This window comes from Epinephelus moara, chromosome 21 (genome assembly GCF_006386435.1).
Source record: "Epinephelus moara isolate mb chromosome 21, YSFRI_EMoa_1.0, whole genome shotgun sequence".
NCBI classification, from domain to species: Eukaryota; Metazoa; Chordata; class Actinopteri; order Perciformes; family Serranidae; genus Epinephelus; species Epinephelus moara.
This window is the reverse complement of record NC_065526.1, coordinates 30,642,236-30,666,878: the sequence shown is the minus strand read 5'-3', so window position 1 is coordinate 30,666,878 and position 24,643 is coordinate 30,642,236. Positions and strand designations below refer to the sequence as shown.

The 24,643-nt window shown below is 40.4% G+C and overlaps 1 protein-coding gene across 2 annotated transcripts in view; it reads right to left on the bottom strand.

Annotated features, from left to right (window-relative positions):
* Positions 1–24,643, bottom strand: part of LOC126382840 (receptor-type tyrosine-protein phosphatase N2-like) — a 298,552-nt gene that overhangs the window by 10,891 nt on the left and 263,018 nt on the right. For both annotated transcript variants that reach the window (XM_050032933.1, XM_050032934.1), the window contains 3 exons: positions 21,181–21,300; positions 20,626–20,792; positions 8,111–13,221 (listed from right to left, as the gene is read on the bottom strand). In XM_050032933.1, the coding sequence (XP_049888890.1) occupies positions 13,155–13,221; positions 20,626–20,792; positions 21,181–21,300 (354 nt within the window). In that variant the 3' untranslated portion in view covers positions 8,111–13,154. The remainder of the gene's footprint in view (positions 1–8,110; positions 13,222–20,625; positions 20,793–21,180; positions 21,301–24,643) is intronic.

The following is a 24,643-nucleotide window of genomic DNA, read 5'->3' as shown; positions in this document are numbered from 1 at the left end:
CTGTTCTGCATCACAACCTTCAAGATTTTACCAAACCTGAAACTTGATTTTGGTTTTTAAGTCTCGTGCCAAGTTCCAGTCTCTAAGATATCAAGTTACACCGCAGCAAAGTCCAAGTCAAGTCTCAGGCCTGACTCTAATCCAAGTCTCAAGTCTCTAGTCTACTGGTTTAGGGTCATGTCATTAACCAAATAGTTTCTCTATATATTTGGCTGATAATATTTATTCATCAATGTGACAGATGCACTGACAGTCAGCCTCTGGACCTTCTTACAGGTAAACATATTTTTGCTGTATTTGTGTTTTCAGTTATAATCAGGGTTGGGGACTAACAGAATACAAGTAACTTAGTTGCATATTTAAAATACAAAATATGAGAAACCAGTCTGTTACAGTTTGAATTGGTGGTCTTCCGAAAACAGTTGCTGTCTTTAAAAATAGATTACTTGAAGGTTTTACTTTATTTGTTCTTGTGCTCTAACACTGTGTCCTAACTAAATGCAACATGAGCGAGGCTCAGTTTCATCGCATTGTTTTCTACGGAAATGTCCTTACTAACCGTGATCGACGCAGCGCTGCTGTTTTTAGCTGAACTTTTGTAGGATGCCCTGTTGATATTTATTCCTGTCGGTTGCTTTGAAAGCTTGGCACTGGACAATGACAGGCTGATTCGTGAGGTTGAAGTGACAAAATTACTAATACGATATCTCCTTACTTAACTGCAAAAACCCAAGTAAGGCAGCATCTGGCTGGAGGAAATTCTCCAGGGAGCTTAAAGTTTCTGGTAAATGACCATTGCTCCTGTCGGCTATATTGTATGTCATTTCCAGTAAATATCAGAATGTGTAACGTGTTTTCAGTGTAAAGGGTACAAACGTAGAAGGATGGAAAGTACTTGCTCATCTTTCAAGTGGTTACATCTCCATTTGATTGTGATTTGTTTACATGATGTAATAGAATTTAACAGATTCAGTGTGGACAGAGAGAGACACTTCCTTGATGTAAGGAGATGGGGTAAAACTCTTCCCATAAACAGATTTTTAGAAAAATGCACAGCCAGGTACACTGCCATGCGTTTTTAGTATGGAAATATAAGACCAAAAAAAACTACTAAAAGTATCCAAAGTATTTAGAATATGTTAGTTTGAGTAATCTAATTAGATATGTTACAAATTACATTTTAGTGCATGTCTTCAGTAGTCTGTAGTTGCATATGTTTTAAACGCAATCCTCCCAACACTGGTTATGATTTCATACACATGCAATTATCAGTAAAATTTACATATAACATCAAGTTTTTTTCATCTCTTATAGTTACTAAAATATTTTGCCTCAGTAAATTAAATTACAAGAAAGGTGGGTTTCTTGTGATGATAGAGGTTTTGTGTGGGAAAGGGACATTAGCTGATAAATTGTTATTGAGTCTGTTTTTACATCCACATATCAAAGTGTCCTCAAAACACACATTTGGGTCAGGCTCTATGAGGAAAACAGAAGTGCAAACTTGAAAATTGAAATAAAAGAAAGGTAAGAAAAGAACATTGAAGTAAAAGTATTCATGTAATGAAATAACAAATGAAAAGAGGGACTTCTAAGGTTTGATGATCTTAATGTACTTGTAGGGGAAATTGAAGGTGTTTTAAAGGGATACATAATTTTGAACGAATATCTCCTGGCAGGCAAATGAAGTTAAAACTCACACTGAGCTTGTAATGGCCTTATGTCATCTCATAATGCCAGAAGAGCAAAACTAATAGCCACAGGTATACAGCCATTAACTGAAAAAAGGAGCAGAAAGACGGAAAAAAAGGAGAAAGAGACGATTTGAAAAGACAGAGGGGAAAAATAGATGTTAAAGGGGAAGGAAGACGTCTGAAAGCAACAGACAAAACAGCTGAAGAGATGAGAGAGAGAGAGAGAGAGAGAGAGAGAGAGAGAGAGAGAGAGAGAGAGAGAGAGAGAGGTGGGAGCAACAATTAAATTCACAAAGAACAAGAGAAAGAAAAAGCATTTAATTTGTTTTCTCTCCTCCTCCTCTATCCAAATTCTGAGGAAACAAAAAGCGCAAGAATTCTCTTTGCTTCTTTCTTGTTGTGACACATAATAACATTTCTTTTTCTTGCCTGCATGAAGAGGGAAGTGAATGGTGGGAGAGCTGCTCATTCACACCATTTTCTTATTCTGTTTCACAGGTTTTGTGAGCCTTTTTTTTTTTTTCCTTTTTACAACACAATAGACTCCCTTCTAGCCAGGAAAGCTGCAACACGCTACTCACTGCTTTAGTTTTTCTTGTTTTTCGGGGGGAGGACTTAACAAGCCGAGGGCTATTGTGCAGGTTCTGATAAACCTCAAAATGGACGGTATTAAAAAAAAAACCTTATTCGAGCTTTCCCTCTTTGCAAAACTCTCCCTTGAAGGAGACTGTGGATGCATGAAAAAAAAAAGGAGGAACGGTACCCCAGCCTCATTTTTAACTCCTCTGCAAGACCCTCGCTTTGGGGTGGAGGTCGAGGAGGAGGACTGAGGAGGGTGGGAGGGGGAGCCATAGAAGAGGAGAAGGAGGAAAGAAAGATAAAAAAAAGAAAGACAGGGTCCTTGAGAAGGCCGCAAAAGACCCCCGAAAGCTGAAGCCGAGGACCGCGCTCACCAGCTGGACCTGGGAGAGAGAAAAAAAAAAAAAACGAAAAGAAATGTAGAGATGCTGAAAAGCTCTCCGGCACTCGATGGGTTTCATTCGATTCTTAAGATGAAGAGAAGGGTGGCGGGTGGTGGAGGTGGCGGTGTGAGGGGTGGGGTGGGCATTAGAGAGAGGGGAGGGGAATGAGGGAGCCCTTTGGAAAAGAAGAAGAAGGGAAAACAAAACGTGAGAACCACAGCAACACCTCCTCAACCCTGCAACACCGCCATAATTCTCGGACGAATTTACAATTCATTCCTTGGGAGAAAAAGAGTGGGAATGGAGAGAGAGGAGGAGGGGGGAGGGAGGGTGGGTGGGTTAGGGAGTGATTTTGTCTGAGAGGGAGGAAGAAGAGGAGGAGGAGGTGGTGGTGGGAAGTGGCTTTGATCAGGATGGAGGAAGCCTGCAGACCTGGGGGCCTCTAGCTTCTCAGGACAGACAAAACCCTCCAAAATAAGGGGGGTGGAGAGCTGAGAGCAGTGATGTAGTGGAGGGAAAACCAGGAGGAAGAGCTTTCATAAAGCTTAGTTACTCACAGAGGTGTAATTCAAAAAAGACTTAATAAATTACCAAACCTGGGAATTAAATTATGTTTTCTATATTTTGATAATCAGATGCCTGCCTACTACCTGCAGTGGGTCAGTAGTTGAAGTATTTAGTTATTAGTAATTAGTAATTCTGAGTACCGTTGAGCCTGATGATGTCGTCAGGGTAATTTGGAGACAGGTTTTGAAAGGTCATGGAGGTTTAGGGAGCGTCTAAAAAAGATGCTTTTAAGTCACATTATGAATAGTGTAGTGTTTCATAGCTTGATCCACATAGGGACTAGAAGTCAGGAAGTTTCGGACTCTGCTGCATGATTTTGAGTTTTTGAGGCTAATATCAGTATTGATGGTGAGTTTGTGAGTCAATAAGACAGTCAAGATTTCACTCTTACAAAAACGTGGGTGTACATATTTGCTGTGATCTGTCCATGAGAATTCTGTATGCTCTACAGGAGTCAATAGTGACATTACTTTCAGCACAGACTCGGGGTGTTCAGGTTGCACAGAGGGTAATGATGTTGTTTTATCATGCTGTGATAGAGAGTATAGTATATGAGGAATTTCAGCTTGGTTTGGTAATTTATCAGTTAAGTTAAAATCACAAACAAAAACTGGTCCACACAGCAGTGAAAGTGATGGGGGTGAGGGAGCAGTCGCCCCGCCAAATACTCTTTAAAAGCCTCGGGAAATTATCGCAGACCCCTCCCATGTCCTGTATTCAGAATACGAACTGCTCCCATGGGGTAGACACTATAGGGTTCCAATTAAATACAGGAGGAGATACCTAGAGGTATAAAACCTCTTTCAACTGTGTGTCAGTGAATCTCAGGACAAATGAAGGGTGTAAAATGAGGGGCAGTGTTGCATGTATTTGAATGCGCTTTACGTTTGCTTCTGTACTGTGAATGTATTTTTATGTGGCAGCCTTTCTGTCAAGACAAATTTCCCTAAGGACAATTAAAGTATTCTTGAATCGTGCACATAAACAAAACCTTTTTGATAAAGATCCCTTAAATGTGTTTTTAAAGAACTGCGATTTGGGCCTTTTGGGTCCTAGCTAAAGGCAAAAAGTCCAAAAAATAATCTTTAATCTTTATTGTGATATGCAAGGTATGGGTTTGTAACTTGACAGCTGAAAAATACAAACTACAGCCCTTCCCAAAAACCACCCACCAATATCTGGATTTTGTGGTGGGAAAGGTCACAACTGGCATTCATTCCAGCCCATTCCTATTCTGATTTTGGCATCAGATAGCACAAAGGCACCTTTTGCGGCAGTATGATACGCTGTTGGGTAGCTTGTAATGCTGCTGGCAACAACGTAACATAAAGAGATGGAAAGTTCCTACATGGTGGGTGGGAACGAGGTGGATGGGTCCAACAAACCCCAGATTTTCACCCTGGAGCCCGCTGTTAGCTTCCCGTGTTAGTTTTAAGCCAAACCAGTATGTTTTTTTCTAGACCTTACCACGCGCTTTTGTTGCACAATGAAATAAAGGTGTTTTACTGATGATATAAGTGTATTTTAAGAAAGACTATTCATCTAACAAGCAAAAATTGTACTTTGCATGTGAAAACGGAACTGTATTTTAAAAAGACAATGCATGTAACAAGTGTAAATTGACATGCTGTCCAAAAACATCAACAAGAGATGCAAGAGGCTACCTAGCACGCAATATTTAGGTGCAAAAGTCCACTGACAAAGCAGTGATGTTTGACGAGTTGGGATGAGACTGCGTTGTTTTAGGACAAATGGCTCGTAGTAGTTGCGGGTATGTATCGGCTCCAGCTTCAACTGGCAGTGATGGAAACATGACACCTGGGTGGATAGCTAACGTTCGGCCATTTTCTGACGTGAACTTTAAAAACTTCTGCAACTCTTTCTATGACTCAGCCATAATTTCTGTCCATCTTTGTCCAAGCCTTGAATATCAAAATTATTCGGCACACAGTTTGAAAGAGAGACTGAATAAGTAATTGATATAAAAAGAAGTAACTGCCATAAAACTTTCACTGGCCTCCATGCATGTTCTGCTGTTTACTAACCCTGTTTTTTGGCACATCCATGATAATGAACATGACACCCCAGAACAGGGTTTTCACATGTTACCCATATATATACATGCTAATTTTGGAAGAAAAAAGGGTATATGTAATGGCAAACTGCCCAAAACCTATCTTTGGTATTTCTCCCTTTATATCATCTTTTTCTTATTCATGTACACAGCATTTTAGGGTTGAATCAGGTCAAACTGGCACCGATTTGTACAACTTTTCTGCTGTCTAGATTTTACAAATCATCGTCGAGTTTTGCATGTAAAATATTTATCAAAATACTAAAACTACAGCTGTCAGATACATGAAGTGAAAAGTACAATATATTCCCCTGTAGAAAAGAAGAATTTTAAAGTAGCAGAAAACTAACAAGTAAAGTATGTTTATCTCAAATATGTACAAAGCACAGTAGAATGACTTGATCATCATCATCATCATCATCATCATCACTGTACTGAGCAGATGCCAAGGAAATGAAAGAGCAAATCATAAATAATGCACGCTGAGACTAACAGAGCAAAGAAAAAAGCCAACTCCCAAACATAAAGCCTTGTGTCATCTCTGTAGGGTAAGATTCTCCCAACTTCACTTTGTGGATTTTCATGTTTAATTTTAAGGATAACATGATCCTGTATGAGGTTAACAGATTGCACGATGCCTCGGGTTTATTTCAAGGGCAATTAGATAAAATAAAATATGATTGGCTGTCAAAACTCCAAACAAAGCTCTGTCTCCATGAAAAGGTCTCTGTCAGCATCAATGCTCTAGTTCCTTTCAAACTGAGTTATACGTGCTGGAATCCACTTTGATCCTCACAATAACCTTCTTTAACACCTACGACACCTTCTGATCTTGGTCTGAATCCATTACGTGTTTCCCTACTCAATCAAAAGACCTTCTCTCATTGACAAAGAGTGTTAAGAGAGTTAATCAGCTATTCTGTTCATTTATACCTCAGAGTACACCATGAAGGTCTGGCCTCGGTTTACAACTGTTTTGCTTACTAGTAGAGTTATCAAACATAAAGACCTTAAATAAATGTGAAACCAAAGATAAAACTCTGGTTTCACGAGCTTGAACTCTTCACACAGAGAGTAAAGAAGCTTTAAAAAGAAGTTATGATGATACTCGGGTGGTGAAGGTATGTCTTCTGCATATTGGGGCTGCGGACAAGTGAAGCTGGCGTGTAGAAAAACAACTTTAGTTTCAATAAAATGAGCTAAAAATTAAAGTTGACATGATTAATTTGGCATTTTAATACACTGTTTTTCCCAGACAGATGCTTAGTTTTGGAATTGGGCTGGATAGCAAAATATATTTTTATTTCTTATAGTAAATTTGGGATTCTGGACACAGAAGGGTACAAAGGACTTTCCCTCCTTACATCCACCAAACCCTAACCCAGCCCCACCCTTCTCTCCCAGGTCCCTGGGTGCTGAGGAGGGGCCCCGATCACAGTGTGACAGCCTGGGGAAAGGCCCCTGATGCCCGACTGACCCTTTGATCGAGAATTAAAGACCCGGGAGCTCGTTCTGCTACAGCACCACCACCACCACAGGACACCTCACACACACACACACACACACACACACACACACACACACACACACATGTACGTACTTCTACAGAGAAACAAAACAGTATGCAGACACATACACACATGCAAAGTCTGTGCAAACAAACTATGGTCAAATCTTCATCAGAAATCAAACATTTTTGGAAACATTTTACTTAATTCTGTTTATTAAACACTGCATATTTCAACATCTTAACATTATACTTAAGCATGAAGTCATTTTCCACAGTGCACCAACCATGGTGTTATGGAGAATTACTTCACTACTTGTCCTATGTAGTAATTACTTTTTATTTATGAAAAGTCGCTCATTAGCTACTTTTTCATACAACTAGATAGAAAAAAATAAACTACATCTGTGTGGTGTTTGGAAAATAAGGTTTTTTTTAAGGCAATGAGATATAAGAAGAACTGTACAGTGACAACAACGAAGTGCTGTCTATAAATCTAAGTACAAGCTCAAGCTCAAAAACCAACCTAATCACATAAACTGAAGAGGTAAGAGTCACTTGTTCCCAAAAAAGCAATCTGACACTTAATTTAATGTCATGTCATGAACCGCCGCTGCCCCGTTAAATATTCAGTCCCCTACATAATTACTACACCGTGTTTATTATATCATGCTCTAATTATAGTAATTATCATGCACTCACAATGTGCTCGAAATGCACTGGCTGTGAGTCCTGATGACACTTCAAATAAAGCGTTCAAGGTCAACTCTATTGGATAACTACTCTGTTTGTAGACTTTAAAAGTGGGAACGTACTCCTTGACGAAACTTCCTCTTTTCCACCGGTGATTCCACCTCTCTTTCTGTCCTCCCTGTGTCACGTTTCTACTTTCTTTGGATTTTAAATGTGTTTAATTGTCATGATAGAGGAGAAAGAATCTGCAGTATGGTGCCAAAGAGGCATAGCATCAATTGAGAAATGAAACTGATATTAATTAAGCAAAAACTAATGAATATATCAGTGTTTGTTTTCTCTGGCTCAGGGGCAACAGTGACTGAGTTGTGTTAATGGATAATATTAGTTTTACCTACTCATCACTGTAATTATCTAATTAAATGTCATTATTTTCTATGCAATCATCCAATTAAAAAAAACCTGATAATTAGTGGTTATATTTTGACAGAAGTGTTTATTTTCTCTGTGTTGTGTTAAGTATAGGAGGACAGGGGTTGCTATGGTAATGCCTCTCCACGAAGGCAACGAGGACGGACAGAAGTGGTGGTGGTGGTGGGGGGGGGACACTCACCTTTAGCCATCTTGTTGAGGACCATGTCGATCAGGACGTAGGTCCCACTTCTTCCTGCACCGTCACTGCACGTGTGGACCAGAGCGCGGGACACAGATGGGGGTTGAGAGGAGAGATGAAGACAGACAAGTATTAATTAAATGAAACAGTTTGTCAGATCATTACTTGTCATCAGTTAATGTATTTTGGTCTGACGGTACACAACACAGCTTGTCTACATTCCCCATATCTTTCTTTTCATGATAATAAAGAATAAAAAATAATCATGACATCAAAGATGTATTATCATTTTTAAGATAGAGACTGCAGTGGTATGAAAACCTTTGCATTCAACATTCATTGTATGTAAACATAAAAGTTTTTATTGCATTAAATATTTACTTGTTGCTATCTGCACATGATGGTTAAACCTGGCGGAGCTAAATGAATCTACTGTAGTTGCTTCTTACTGAGGTATGTTCTCTTCTCATGATGGACACTGCTTTATAAACTCATGAAGACAGAATTTTGCATTAAATTAAATCTAACCTTGAAGTAAAATTTTACATTAGAAATAAAATTATGTTAAAAAAAGGGCTCTGTCTTGCCTTTGTCACTGCATATAAAAAACTGTTAAGTCACTCTTGTAAAAAAAGAAGTAAATTTCCATGTTTCCCAAATACTTTTTAAAAAAAAAACTTTATTTGATTTTCAGTGAACATTTAAGCACACACACCCAGCCCTCCACGGACACCCAAGAAGTAAATAAATAAGAGAGAGAATGAGAAAAAAAATGGATAAATAAATACATAATAATACAAAAAATATCATAATACTAATACTAGTGATAACAGTTAAAAAATACAAATAATAAAAAATAAGCAAATAAAATAAAATGTAATAACAAATCATTATCAATAGTTTACCTAGTAGGAAAATATTCTGGATATACACATATAATCATGTTGGGCATTTTTAAGTATTTGGTGATGCAGCAAAAAAGGAGGGGAAAAAAATTAAAAAAGGTGATTTCTGAAAACCGAAAAAAGAAAAAAAAATGGATTGGTCATTATTACATGTTTATTTCTGTTGCTGAGACTAATCAACCAGCCACTGTTTTCCTCCTTTCTTATTTATTGGAACCTTCATGCATTAAATTTGGTAAAAAAACAAAAAAAAGTGAATTACCTGTTGAGATTGTTATATTGAGTTACATAATACTTCAGGTTCATCAAAGTCTTTCCACAGGGAAACACTGAGAGCTTCACATACTGCTACAGTTTGATGTGTCCGGGCAAAAGCAGCTCACCTGCTCGGCTGCTATTACTGTGTTTACTGTGACACCATCAGCAAACCAAATCTACAGCTACAGTTTTTGTCTCCTGCCATGATCTTCCATCATGTCGACTTTTACAAGTTCAGTCTGGCAGCTGTGTGTTTTCATCCAGACAAGAGGCAATAAACGTTCTCTCTGTGGCTGCTGATGCAAATTCAAATAAGATTTTAAACCAGTAAAACTGATTAAATCTGAAGTGTTAACAAGCATTTAGAGAACCGTGGCAGCAACGCCGGCAAGTCGGCTTGTCCCACTGCTGCTGAAAAATCACACAGTAAAGGTGCGGCACATAACACCCACAGATTCACTGTAACAATACGACTTCTTTCATATCCTCCACCATATTCATGTTATTGGGTTCTTTTTTTTCCAGAGCGGAGACAGACGTAACCTGACTTCAATGTTAAGCAGGTGAGCAGCAGTCTGAGAGATTTAATATGTCGAGGTTTATGAGTCTTCTAATGCTATTTCAAGGGGATAAACAACTTCAAAGGCGTACAATTATGGAACAGGAGGCTGGAATGGGTTTTATTTTGGTCAGGAAATAACGTCAAAAATTAAATCTGTTTAGCAACAACAGCAATGTTACATTTTTTTGTTTAATACAGACGTAAATGCATGTTCCCCCCCCCCAAAAAAAAAGAAAAAGAAAAAAAAGAAAACCTGAATGTGGTGCATTAAACAGAATTAGACTCTGTAGTATATGTGGAGGGAATATTTTGTATCCTAGATTTATTTCAAGTGTTGAAAATTGATGTCTGCACCCGCACCAGTCTATTTCATGGGCTGGCGTGTAATCCAGCAAACTCAAGTGTGTGTGTGTCTGTGTGTGTGCATGTGTGTGTATTCTTGCAGAGAAAAACCAAGACCCTAGTGGAAATGAAATATTCAGAAAGTACGGACGCATGCCAGCTACCACTTACACACACGCGCGCGCACACACACACAGCTGTTTATTCCAACACACCCAGTGGCAGTAATTGAGCAGTACCACCACAGTATCAGAGTGTGTGAGTGTGTGTGCACGTTCTACGCAGATACTACTATCTCTCTGATCTCAGGTAGTTTGTGTGTGTCCATCTCTCTGTGTGTGTTTCTGTGTGTGTTGTACAGGTTATTACGCCGTGATTAGATCTGTCGTATCGCTGCACCTCGCCAAGATCATTACAAGGCGATCAAAGATATGTGATGTGTGTGCGTGTGCGTGTGCGTGTGTGTGTGTCAGCAGAAGCCTGAGGGCTGTGAGTAAACATGTCAAGATGTCTGCTGCCTTCTCTCACTCCTATTTAAAATGAGAGACAGAGTGGGACAGACGAGCAGAGAGAGGGAAAGAAAAAAGAAGACAAGATTGAGAGCGATAGAAGAAAGAAAAAAAAGCTTTGAAATGACAAAAATTGTAAAAAACAAAAAAACAAAAAAAACAAAAAAAAAAGAGAGAGAGAGAGAGAGAGAAAGCTAGAGAGAAAGAAAGAAGAGAGACAGAGAAATTCTCCGAATGCTGTGATTATAGAATTTGGGCATCTGCACTCTTCTGTTCGCTCACTTCTCATCCTGATTGCTTCACTCTGCTCTCTGTATACATTAGGGTGATAAATGGCCGCGCACAGTTGGCTTTGACAAACTCGTTTGAAAGCTCTCAGTGAAAGTCTGCAGGATGAATGGGACAGTTTCTCCATCCTTTCAGTACTACAGCTTTACACGATTGGCTGGCTGGGTTTAGGGATGAGCTTTGATTGGTGCAAATCAGAGGTTACATGACAATATCATTCCCTCCTCTCAAGGCCTGGTATGTGATATTAAAAAAGCCACCAGGTATGACACAAAAAATGTTGCAAAGATCTTAATAAGCATCTAAACACAACAAAATCCTGAACTTCTCTGAAAATTGTGAAAAGTGAAAAAATTACTGAAAAACTTTCAAAAGCCACCAAACATTCATACTGGCAATCACCTGTCTGGGTGTGCAGGGCCTTTTGGAGCATGATCCAGCATCAGATTATTAAACAGTATGTGCTAAGCACTGGCACACATTACAATGACTGTGGTGCCAATCAGTTCATCACATATTGGGTAAAGTGACCTACGGACTAAACAACACTATAAAGGTAAAGCAGTCATATTAGCTGAAAACAGTTACCAGCATGGCTGTCACCTTCTGGTAGGTTGGTCGATTAGTTGGTCAATATGCCCCGACCAAATTCTCACTGGTTGAACAGTTGCTGTTACTTTAATAAGGCCGTGTGTCCACCAAAGCATTTCATTTCCTAGCTGAAAATGTTGCTGATGTTCAGCACTTATATTTGTCCTCTGTGACGGTTGGTATTTGTGGTATTTGTCCCACCCCTTCAACACTGTGACTAAATGACTGGTGACGGTGACAGGTGCAGCGTTTTACTCGAAGTTTGCGTAACTTTAAGTCTTGATAAAATGTAAATGGGTTAGTTATAAAAAAATTACCCCCCTGTCCAGTTGTCATGAATGTTAAAATTAGCTATAGAAACCAAAACTGTTTTTTGGACCAGGCTGTAAACATGTTTGTTTTAGCTGTAATGTTGGACATATGAACATGTGGATCTACGGGGTTTTGGAGCCAGCCTCAAGTGGCCATTCAGTGAACTGCAGTTTTTGGCACCTTTGCGTTGGCTGTATTTCTCAGCCTCTGAGGTTGCTGCTTGGGGAAAACATGCAGATTTTCTTGCCCCATCGATTGGTTGAAGAGTAGATAGAATTTCAGTGGACCAAGCATCACACTTCCTGTAACACCTTTATATACATGAAGTGTGTGCATGATGACTCTATTCAAGCAACCTCTAAACCAGGTAACAAACTGTCAACTGGAAGTTTCACTATGTTTCTAAACACAACTTTTACTTGGAAGGTAACTGAGAAACTTGAGGATGATCTGTGGCTGATGCTCCATAAAGACAGGTTTCATACTCTGGTGCAGCCTGACAATTTAGCCAAGAAATGTACAGTTTCATCGTCCTCGAAGAGCAATTCCACCATATTAAATAATATATCACTTAGCGGAGGAGTGAGCAGACAGACAGAACGGCTATCTGTTATGGAAGTTATTTTTTTCCTCTCTAATCCAATCATTGCAGGATGTTTCCACACAAAAAAAACCATGGCAGATTTTTCTGTTAAATACAGATTTAATTATGTCTCACTGGTCTGGAGTTATTTCCTGAGGTGGTGGGGGTGTGCAGATGTGATAACACACACACACACACACACACACACACACACACACACGCACACACACACACACACACACACACACACACACACACACACACAACAGCTGCAACCCTGCCTACTTCTATTTACCCCTCTCTCGCTCTCACCCACTGGCTCCAAACGACACTCTGCAAACTTTGAAGTGCCTCCAATTAAAAGTTACTGTCCTCCGTGGACAGTTTGTCAAATTAAATCACAACTTCTTGGCTAATTTCTCGTGTAAAATGTTTGTCGCTCGCCACACGCTGACAAGTGACATGAGAGCTTGTGAGAATCTAAATGGTAGCTCAGACTGGATGACAGAAACCACAAGGGCATGCAAGTTCAGCTTCAAATCATCTAAGCAAGTCGTTTATCAGTAAAGGGGCTGTTTATCTGCTTGTTGTCAAAAACTGACATCTTACTCAAGACAAACCAAATTGTATAACCCTTAATATATGCTAGGACCATTTCAAGACATAAAAAAAGAAATACAGACTGCTGTAGTTGTTATGATACTTGCCTGCAGTGGACTATGATAGGACACGAGCGTCCCCGGTAGCACTTGTTAACTTTTCTGTAAAAAACACAGAACAGAAAAATAAGCTTAGTGTTAACATCACAGGTACAGAAACACACAGTAGTACATCATGTGTCTGGGCTTTAAAAAACAACAATCACAAAGAACAGCATGCAGAGCACAGTGACATCTAACTTTTATTGGATGAAAATAGACAGAAATGTTCCTCAAGACTGTTAGAATTTTCATTAAGTTGGTTGCACAACTTTGAGATCAACAACTTATGGTTAACATTTTGTAAGCATACAGCTCACTATGTGCCCCATACCACTTACCAGACCTATACATTTTTCATCCAAAGTGTCTTGCAGTAAAACTGATTCTCAGCACCACTTCCAAAATTACCAAACCACCAACCAAAGATTAGAAAAACTTTGATGAATTCAGCCCTGAATATGACTCAGCAAAAACACTCTTGATACTTCGTTTTATCCCACGTAAGTACCAGAGTTTACCCCCAGAGAGTGTCATTAATGAGTGTATTTCAACATTTAAGAGACTTGAGTTATTTCAGCGTCTCAGACAATCAAGGGCAGAGTCAAAGATGTAGAACCTAGAAATTTAAAAGAATTAGTTTAAATTTTTTTGACTGTTATTCTTGTTTGTATTGGGTTTTTGTTCATCACCCCCAATAAAAACATGACAATAGCACAGGACTTTTACTCTGACAAAATTAAAAAGACATATACTTCACAAATCAATGCAGAGAATGCACAAACAGGTGCATACAATAGTCAGAATGCAGGAAATTAAGTGTTTGATACTCAAACCAACCCAAACCCCATACGTGTTCCCTAATGTTGAAATGGAACCTTATTACAACCAAACTTGAAAGTAGACTCAACAAGATGGTGAGTAGGCCTTGAAATATTATGTTGTCCTCAGAAATGTCTAGATTAGGACAATGTACACTTGCGTAACTACACAACACAGTGTACAAAATGTTAAAGATGTGCCGTGTATCATGATTGGACACAAACATACAGTTGGAAAACAATAAAATACATAGTGAAATCTATCAAAACAATGATACTATTGGTGCCAATGCGTCTCCAAACCAAGACCATGTTTCCCACGTTTAGCAGTCAAATGTTTCTTCTTTGGTTTTATTATTAAGACTAAACATGTTAAAAGTGATCATATTTTTCCTTCCAACATCAACAACTACCTAAAACTGTGGAAGACTGAGCTTCACGTCCTCTAAAGTAGGAGCGCCTTCTTCCTGTTTGGCACTGTAAAGCGACAGCAGAATCAGTCCCAGCAGCTCACAATGTTTTATTATAATACAAAAAGTAGCAATTTTTACTATACTTTTCCTGCATTGATGGAAGCAACTTGCTTCCAAGCAGCATCCTGAAATGAAGAAAACAGAGCTTCTTTCATACGATGTTGAAAGTCACATCAAAGCAAGTGTTGAAAATGGTGCATCCCTTTTTTATAAATTGTGGTAAAAACTTCACACCTTGTTCATCAAAATGCACAGCAGCCAGCGCATCTACACTAAACCCAGCTTCTATCTGAGCAAGAAGCAGAGAGCCGTGAGTTTGATCCCAGCTGGAAATCATCTCTGATTCTATTTCATGGTGATAACTCGAACAATATTCAGCAGGAACATATTATGTAAAGGCACAGTGTGTGTGTGTGTGTGTGTGTGTGTGGTGGTGTGTGTGTGTGATCCATAATGCATCACTCAGTCAAGGAAAGAAACCTCAGACCTGCTTCACTTTTTTTCTTCCTACAACTGGAAGTTTCCACGGTCGTTTATGTTTGGAGTGAATTTGGTGACCTTCGTTTGCTCCTTGAAATCTTTTCCACATTTCAACAAAAAAAAATCCCCAGACCTTAATTTATCAAAACACTTTTTCACCACTGCTAAGATTGTTTTAGACCTTTTTTTTTTTTTTTAACTGAGATTTGGTGGAAAGTAAAGCCAAACACAGGGGCGAAAATTACATCATCCGTAGATCACATGATGGCAACTGCTATCTCCATGACAACTGAGGTGTGGTTGAAAGATCTAGAAAAAGCTAGTAACTGGACCTTGATTTATGTAGGATTTAAATAAATACTTAATGGTAATTCCAACATCTTTTAATGGATTTATTAACACACATTTTTTCTAATGGTCTAGTGCACTTAAATCATAATATATCCAGACTCACATGAACATGAAAAAGCGTTAAACATTTTCTACTATCACAATCACAAATCCAGAAGCTGTGGCAGAGGAGTGGACCCAGGGAGAGGAACACCAAGTATTCAGTAAATGTCAGGGTGTCCTGCAAATGTGCTTTTCATCCAACTAGTATAAAACACACAAAACAGAACAACGTAATTGCCAGTCATTGGCCCTGAAAACTGTCAATCAGTGGCCCTAACCCAGATAAAAACAGTTATTGTAATTTATTACACTTATACTGCAATACCCAAAGCCCGACTAATTGTTAGGTTTTCAGGAAATTCTAGGACAAACAAAAGCTGTGCTAAATTGGTGTATTTTTGAAGGTGGGTTGTGAAAGGGTTTCCTGAGGCCAAACGACAAGCACACAAGCGGGAAAATCCCAAAAACGGAAGAAAGGAAGTCTTTCCACCTCAAAACCCCACCCATGTTCATCCTCCACCGAACCAAAATTGAAAAGTCAGAGCTCGCTGCAGACAATTAAAAGTGATGTTACCATGGAAACAGCCGGCAGAGAATCACCAACAGGCGGGGGTGAATAGAGGGGTGCGGGATTCAAAGGAAACGCCCCGTAAGGGAGATTCAAGCTTGACGGAAAGAGAGAAAGAGAGAGAGAGAGAGAGAGAGAGACAGATCAAGAGTCAGACAGAGAGAGACAAAAGAGAGAACCTGATGATGATGAGGAGTGAGATGGATGGTGAGAATAAGAACAAGACATACAGAGAGGGAAAAACAAACTGATGAAGTCAGACCGTATCCACACCAAGCTACAGATGAAAAGGGTCCATGCTAATATTTTCAGGTTGGTTTCGACCTCGATCTTCACTGAAAAGCTTAAACCTGGGAACCTTTTCACTGAATTTGCAACATGTAAGCCACAATATGCACCATGAGATTTATTTCTCTGCCATTAATTTGGATGTGTTACGCTCATCAGCAACAAACAACCATACATCAACAGGTGCAGCCCAGTCACCAGAAGAAAATGTTGACATCACATGTTTCTGCAATCCACGAATAGGTTACTTTAGCATTCATATGTATCATATAAATGCTTCCAAAGTGACGTAGTATAGAAGCCAACTTTGTCATTGGGAGGTGGAGGGGATAAGGAATGGCTCGTCACCTAGACGAGATACACCAAGCGTGCCAAGCTGCGGATCCCTGCGGACCTCTGTTCGAGACCACCGAACAACAAAACCAGTTGCGATTTAGCGAGTCATTGTTGTGCTTCCAGCAGCTTTTTAGGCTCCAAACAGGGTTTTTTGGCACAAAGTGGCACAAAAAACGGTGGTTTTTACCAAGACATGGCTGCTTTTCCTGCTGGGGCAGTTATTTATAAAACCTTAACTATCTGCATTTGAGGAATACTCACAAATGACTTTGTGAAACAGGTCCCCGATCTCCATTATCACCTCCTCTGGTTTAAACACCCAAGCTCAGTTACATTTAATTCTGTTTCTGTCGTCAAACAACTACACAAGCAAAAAAGAGCCTCTTGATCAAGGGTCGTAAATGCTACCTGTTTACCTTGCAAACAGTGCAGCACTCACTGGAATCAGGGAATCAAGTAATTTGATGCTCATATCACACAACAAACTCATCATATAGACACAAGATGTAGTCTGCAGTGGTATCATCTATTTTTCACATTCATTCCACTCTCAGATTTGTCCAGTCTGGAAACCAAGGACAAAACTGAGAGGACAAACGTGCTTTTTCTTAGTGTGGATGTATCCTCAGAGCAGCCTTCAGAAATCATCAAGAGAGACAGACAGAGGGACAGACAGAAGGACATCATACAGGGTGGGAGAGAGAAAGATAAAAGTGACTGAGAGAGGAAGGGAGTCATGGCGAGAGAAGGGGGTGGAGGTGGGAGGAGATCGGAGGCAGTCAAGCAAACCATGAGCAAGCAAAAAGACGAGAGGTCATCTCAGGTCACCGGGCACAGCGAGGAGAGAGAAAGAGGAGAGTGATGAAGGAGGGGGGGAGAAAGGGAGCAGAGGATGGGGGTAAAGAGAGGAGTAAAAGGGGGGGGGGGGGGGGGTCCATGAGGCCCCTTGGTTGCAGAGTCACAGTCTCCAATGATCACTTTTGTGACTATGCAACTGGGCTTATATTACTAGCTGCAACATCACAAAAATGACACTGGCAACCGCTAGTTAGCTGGTAAAACAGGAGGAAAAGGACAGAGAGGATTTATGAGCAATGCTTCGGCTCAGTCAGTCAGTCAGTTGTGAGTGAGGTTAAAAAAAAACCCAACATGCCGACAGGAGCATAAAGAAGGAGAGATCGGCCGACATCCTCAAACCATCGAGGTGGAAAAAAAGGAAGCACCAAAAAAAAAAAGAGAGGGGAGGTTGTTATTGTACCATATCCACGGTAATAAAAGTGAAAAATATCTCCCTGTGCGCTTTCTTCATTGTGTTCTGACCCCGCCGCCCTGTGAGTAAAAGCAATATTTCCTAACTGATGGTGGGTGGTGACGCCTACCAGACCCTTTTATAATAGCTGTGACCACAAGCACTCACTCTTGATATCTCACCTAATTGATGTGCGCCAGCAGCATGGCAACACCGGGCCTATATATAAAACCGAGTTGGGGTCTATCGCTCGAGAAAATCCACAGTGAATCAGAGAAAAGGGGCCGGGGCGGCTCCCACCTAATAGGCAATACAGTATATCAGTTTAAAAGAGGTCGAAGGAGGGGAGGTGGCTATAAAGGCGCCGGAGATAAAGGATCACTCCGGCAGAGTTCCCTCAATGCATCCTGAATTACACTGTTATCGACTGGAAAATGCCCAGGATGTTTGAGGATATATAGATATTTCTCTGCCCACATCTCAGGGTCACGAGTTAAAACTCCTGGAGAAGTGAAAGGTTTGAAGTTATTACGCTGTGAGCGAGACACAAAGGCCACTCAAAGCCTTTGTGGTTTAGGGGGGGGAAGGAAACAATTCTAGGACCTTCTTTTTGACCCTTCTTTACTTTCTTTTTGTTCCAAAAACCCCCCAGAAATGTCCAAAATAACTGTGTCTACAACCATCACTGGGGTGCATTTCAGGACTTCAATGTTGGAGCTTACACTTGTGGTGCCACTCTCCTGTCTCGTATTCTTCTATTTCAGCTTTTGACTTCTTGCTACTTCCAGATTGACCTTCAACAACCTTCAGAGAAACTTGCATTGACTTCTTGCAAAATGAGGAGTGAATACATAGAAGAAACTCAAGGAACCACAAGACTTATACAAAGGCTGCCAAACCCACAAGAATCACTGTTGGGTTAATGAATGTGACACCTTTCATCACAGGAGATACAATACAGATAGGAGATCAGTGAGAAGTGAAAAAAGTGCAGAACATTTTCTCATTTTGGTCAAGAAAGCTACTAAGCAGCTACTATCACATGGTTCATATGTCCTTCTTATGTCTATCCACAAGTGGACTTCCTTACAAATAAAAGCTGGTTTTGTTCAACCAAAGCAAAGACAAAGTGAGGTAAGAGACTCTTTCGAGAAAAAGACTGAAATTATTTTTTTTTGAAAACATCACACAGAGTGCTCCTTGTGCTTTGAAAACCAATCTTGTTATCAGTGTATTTTTTCTCCAAAGGCCTCATTCAAAAGGACTGACAAAAGTTTCCTTAAGCCTACTCAAACCTTAATGCTTTCACCATCAACATTAAAAGCAGGCTTTATGTACTTCAGTTGAATAGAAGTTCCAAGAAACTCTTTAAGTAAAATCCTAAGAAGTCTTTATCATTTGGCCAGCACAGGAAAATATGCTTCAAACCACTCTGAGTAGCACCTAACCAATCAAGCACACTTGCCCACAATGTAGAGGCCTTAATAAATAGCCAGTGATGGTGCCTCTGGCTTTCTTTGTGTATTGCATGTGTTCAGACCAAAATCGAAGCGAATGTTTTGTGCAGCATGATTACATACAAAGTCAATGCAGAGAGATGACCAGACGCAAAGTTGCGCCGGGCCAGGCAAATAAATGCGAATCCGCATCTGTGTCCACAAGTGTCAAGCAAAAATAAAATTTGTTTGAATTTATGTATTGAAATTAGGCAACACGGTGGTGCAGTCGTTATCACTGTCACCTCACAGCAAGCCGATTCTGAGTTTGAACCCGCTGGCTGAATGGGGCCCTTCTGTATGGACTTTGCATGTTCTCACTGTGTCAGCGTGGATTTACTTCAAGTTTTCCGGATTCCTCCCACAGTCCAAAGACATGCAGGTTAGGTTAACTGGTGACTTTCATTTGCCCGTAGGTGTGACTGTAAGTGTGAATAGTTGTCTGACTCTATGTGTCAGTGTTCCCCGCCTCCCGCCCAATGACAGCTGAGAAAGGCTCCAGCTCCCAGGCGACCCTGAATAGGATAAGCGGTTACAGATAATGAATGAATAATGAATGTGTCGCCAAAGCCTATCAGCGTTGAGACATCACAGAGAATCAGAAATGGAGGACCAACTTAATTGTCGCTGTCTGTGGACACCCAGAGCTCTACAGCTCAATGACAGCACCATACAAAAACAGAACAAAAAACAGAAGAGGGATTAGAGAAAAGTCAGCGAAGCCGTAGGACTACATGGTAAGTTCTGAAAATATGTATTGTTACTTGTGTGAGCTATTTGTTGAGATGCCTCATGGCAAAAAGCTCTGAGTTATTTAAACTGGCCTTTTATTGTGTAAGGTAAAAAACGGAGTGAAATGGTAAAGGGCCTCTGTAAAACATTTGCAAATAGTAAAGAGGGTTACTGTCTTGGTTTATGCTGGTTCAGAACACAGAGGCATTTTGCTAAGAGGCAACTCAACAAAAGAGCTTACACTTGATTGTTGTACTTTACTATGAAACAAGTTAGCACTTACAATTGTGTTGGTTGCCTTCCCCAGTTACTTAGCAAAACTGCAAAAATTTGCTTTGCATTTGGTGTGAACACGCTTCAAGAACATAAGTGGCAGTATTTGCAGTGGGAAGCCAGTGAGGGATCATAGTCTTGCTGCACTAGCAAGTCCTACTGGTTGGTTTCTTGGTGCATGCCAACAGATGAGTTGAGATACCAGTGACAACAACACAAGGCCAATGGACGAAAAAAGGAGGAAAATCCTCCCTCTAAAACAGCTCAGTGATCTCAAGAAGTAACTGTGTGAAAAAAAAAAAGTCTGAGTTTAGCTTGAAATTTTTTTACGTTTTTTTCTTTTGAAGGAGTTCCCTACCTGCGGAAGTCGAGGAGCATCCGGCTGGTCTCTGGGACTGTCTGGTTGAGCCAGGTCAGGAAGTGGAACTGAGTGACGGTTCGTGTCTCATTGGTCTGCATGTTCTTTAGGTAGAAGCTACGAACCAGGAAATCGTCGCACCAGATGTGTTCGGATACCAAGTTCACCTGCACGGGAACACAACTGTACAATGAATGCACATGTATACGGCACCAACAAGACTCAGTAAACTCATGAAATCAATGACAGCAAACACTGTCCATCGAGTTTTATTTGCCATCATGTTTATGCCTTAAATCGACTGACTCTTAAATCAACTTATCGTCATGAAGTCAAGTTTGCACAATAATCATTCTTCAAAGTTGGTGAAAAACATTGCCTGCAATATGTGACTGGAATCCACCAATCAACACATGTATGAGGCATGAGATTAATCCAATTAGAATCCCTGAAATGCCATGTAATTTAAAATGTGCCATAGCGTCAATGGCCAATGACATAAAGTTGCAGTTTACCCTTCAGACAGTCGGTTCTGCTCATGCTGAGTCATTTTACCTCGTAGATGTGATACAGGTTGGATCCCTCGTCAGGCCAGTAGTGGTAGCACTGCTTCACCCCGCTCTCGACGAGAGGTGTCAGCATAACAATGACCACGCAGCCGTTCTCCCATACCATCTGCAAACAAAACACACACTCAATAAGACTCAGCACAGAGTCAGAAGCAAACATCGCCATATTGAACTGCCTTTCACTCTTTGAAGGCCTCTTCCTTTTGAAGCCTGGTTGGTATGTATCAGTAGAGAGAGTGAACAAGCCTGCTTATTAATTAAATAATAATATGTTTTATTTCAGCATTCACAAACTGCATAATAGTGCTTTTTCATTGACTCTGCTCAGCTCAATGCTTGTCATCTCACTACTATCTATGATAGAGTAACCTACACTCATACATTTTTAAAAGACTTGCAGACAGTTTCTCACAAGTACAGATGATCTATTTTTTTCAACCAGGGACTTCTGTTACCTAATGTTCATTAAAAAGTCCCAAAGTTTGTTTAAATGTCAAAGCCATTTCCTAAGAGTCACGTTCATGGAGCCAGGGAGAGCTCGATTTTGGAACAAGATCTCATATGAAGCTGTCAACACTCCACGAAATCTGCTAACAGGAACACTGACATGTGTCCTCAGTCACCCACTCGCTTTGATACTGGTCCATAATCAGTTTAAAGTTTGTGCTATCTATCAGTTTGGAAGGCTAGATGTGTCTGTTTTGGGGGTGGGGTGAAAATGAAATCTTAATTTAAAACCAAACACTTCAAGATCTGTTTACTGCGTCTCAAACTTTGGTAAGAAACTACGAGCAAGTCAAGCGTTGTGGCACCAAAAGTAATTGCTGTCGGGGCTGTTCCCTCCCCCAGCTGGGTCGTTCCACAGTGAGACTCGGCACGCGGTCGTATTTTTCCTGCTGGCAGTCATATTCTCACAGCCGGAGGGTGGGCTGGCTCTGGAGATCCATTCGACTCTGATCAGAGGTAACAGTCAGCCGTTAATGGAAGCCATAAAACAATACCGCTCCCACATCATCGCGCTAGATAATCAAGATGGCCACACCTGCCGTTCGGTCAGCAGCGCTGCCACACCTTGCCGGAGATTTACCCGACGTTAATTGCGCCGGGTTTTGAATTACTGCACCTCTACACACACTCCGCTCAGCCCCCACTGCTTCTCTGATTGGTCTCATGGATCTAAAGATGTGACGGTGCACTTTTTTGAGAAATGGTGTTAATTCGCTTTAGCTGACAGGGTGAGAACTCGCCGGTGCTGGGACGACAAGTTCCCTCTCTTAAAACTTGCGGTTTGTTAAAATGCAAATTTAATTTAAACTGTTATTTATCCTGGAAAAAGTTAACTGCACACCATGCTCTTTTCTAAGATTTGCAGTGCTTTAACATCACATAGGTCCATGTATTAACATCTGTAAGTTAGACACTGTGGAATATGTCCCTTCAGTAGCTTGCTCGAGGGCACCTCAGCACAATTCTGATGGGGAACATGTTGTTATGTGATGTATGTGGTCTAATAACCTTGGCAGCTACTGATTCAGGAGCCTGATAAGACACAGTAATGCTGGTTACGTTAACTGGGCCACAACACAACAGCACAGAGAGGATACTTAATGGACCTGAGAGAATATATGCAGCAGGTCTCGTCTGAGAATTTTAGACAAAATCTTTAAATTGTCTTTTCAGCTGTGGGCTAAGACCTGCTTACTGGATACTGACTTTTAGAGACACACATTTACAAAGTTGTCTCTACATTAGAGGTAAGTATTATTCTTTTTGAAAGACTTCAAGGGCACTGAAAAGGCCTGCTGAGTGATTTCAGGTCAGCTGAACTTTAGACCCTGTACACTTGACATATGTTTAGAGATACATTTCATTTATTAGTTTCCTATACATCTGTCATGTCAAAAAATAATTACATAAATAAAAGTATTTCTAAAAATATGAACCTGAGATGAAGTAGAGAAACGCAGCAAGGAGTTTCAGAAGAGAGGAAATGGTCGCAGTGAAAAGTAGTGGAGATAAAGAGGAAGAGAAAGAGCCCGGAGGTCAGTGGACAAAAGGTGGCGGGAGAGAAAAGGAGCAGGTCTTTCTTTTCAAACTGAGGGAGGGGGAAGAGAAGGAGAGGGGGGGAAAGGTTGGAGTAGGGCAAGAAGAAAAAGAGTCTACAACACACACATACACACAGCGACCAACCTCCTTCTGAAAGAGGGGTGATGTCCAACACTGGGAAGGGATTAGTGGGGAGAGGGGGAGGGAAATGGTGGTGTAATCGGGTTAAAGTTCATTCTCTCATCCCCCTGAGGAACTTCCACACCCCACCACCACCATCGCCACCCCTCCTCCACATTCCACCAACAACCCACGTTTCTGTCCAACTCAATTAAGTCCCAAATTTAACTTCTGTCCTCACCGCAATTAAAGCAGTTTATGTATTTGTTTTCTCTTGAGGAAGTGATGAAGTACTAGCATAAATGAACCATAAAGTTTTACTATTGCTGAGCGTTATTCACACACCTTATCGCACCTTCCACGCATCTTGGATCTTTTGAAACTTATACTTGAAGGAAAATTGGGCATTATTTAATTTTATTAAACCTTTATTTATACAGAACAGGTTGGCTGAGCATAAAAAACTCTGTAACAGTTCAAAGGAAGAACAGAAACAATCATTTTGCAGTGATAATGGAGGCTGTAACACCCTTAAGTTTGTGGTGTGATCACAATTTTATAGGCTCTCTCTGCACCAGCAGCTGAAGTAACTGCAACATATTTGCATCGTATATCAGCTAGAGCAGTCGTTATTTTTGGAGCCATAACAGTGAACGATCAGTCGGTAGAGAAAACACAAAATATATAACCTGACTGGCATCTAGTAAGAAGTTCCTCTTAGCTGTAGTGCTATTTATTAATCTAGATTGTTTTGGTGTGATTTGCGGAGTGTTGGAGATATCGGCTGTAGAGATGTCTGTCTTCTCTCCAATATCATGTAACCAGATGGCACTTGGCTAGACTCACAAGTCAGTCTTTAGACGCTTTGCTTAACTAAAGACTGATGACTTTCTCCCTGATTTTGTGTTTAGATGGGCGGATACAATTTCAGAGTTTAAAAAAACTCCCTACGTTGCTGAACCAATAGTAAATCTGCAGGGCGGTCCTTCGGTAGCTCGCTGAGGGAATCACCTTGTAAACAACAAGGCGATTCCCTCTATAGTCCGGGTAGAAAACCAGCAGAGCTTTTAGCTATATATATATATATATATATATATATATATATATACATATCACATTTTTCACATCACTGTATCACCGTTTAGACTAATCCGATGTTTGTAAAGTCTATAAACACAATGATTGAACAAACATTACTATTTCTGTGTGCACGTTTAGCTGGGCTAACCGTTAGCTGTTAGCCCTGTTAGCCCTGTTAGCCGTTAGCAGGGTCTGTAATAGGT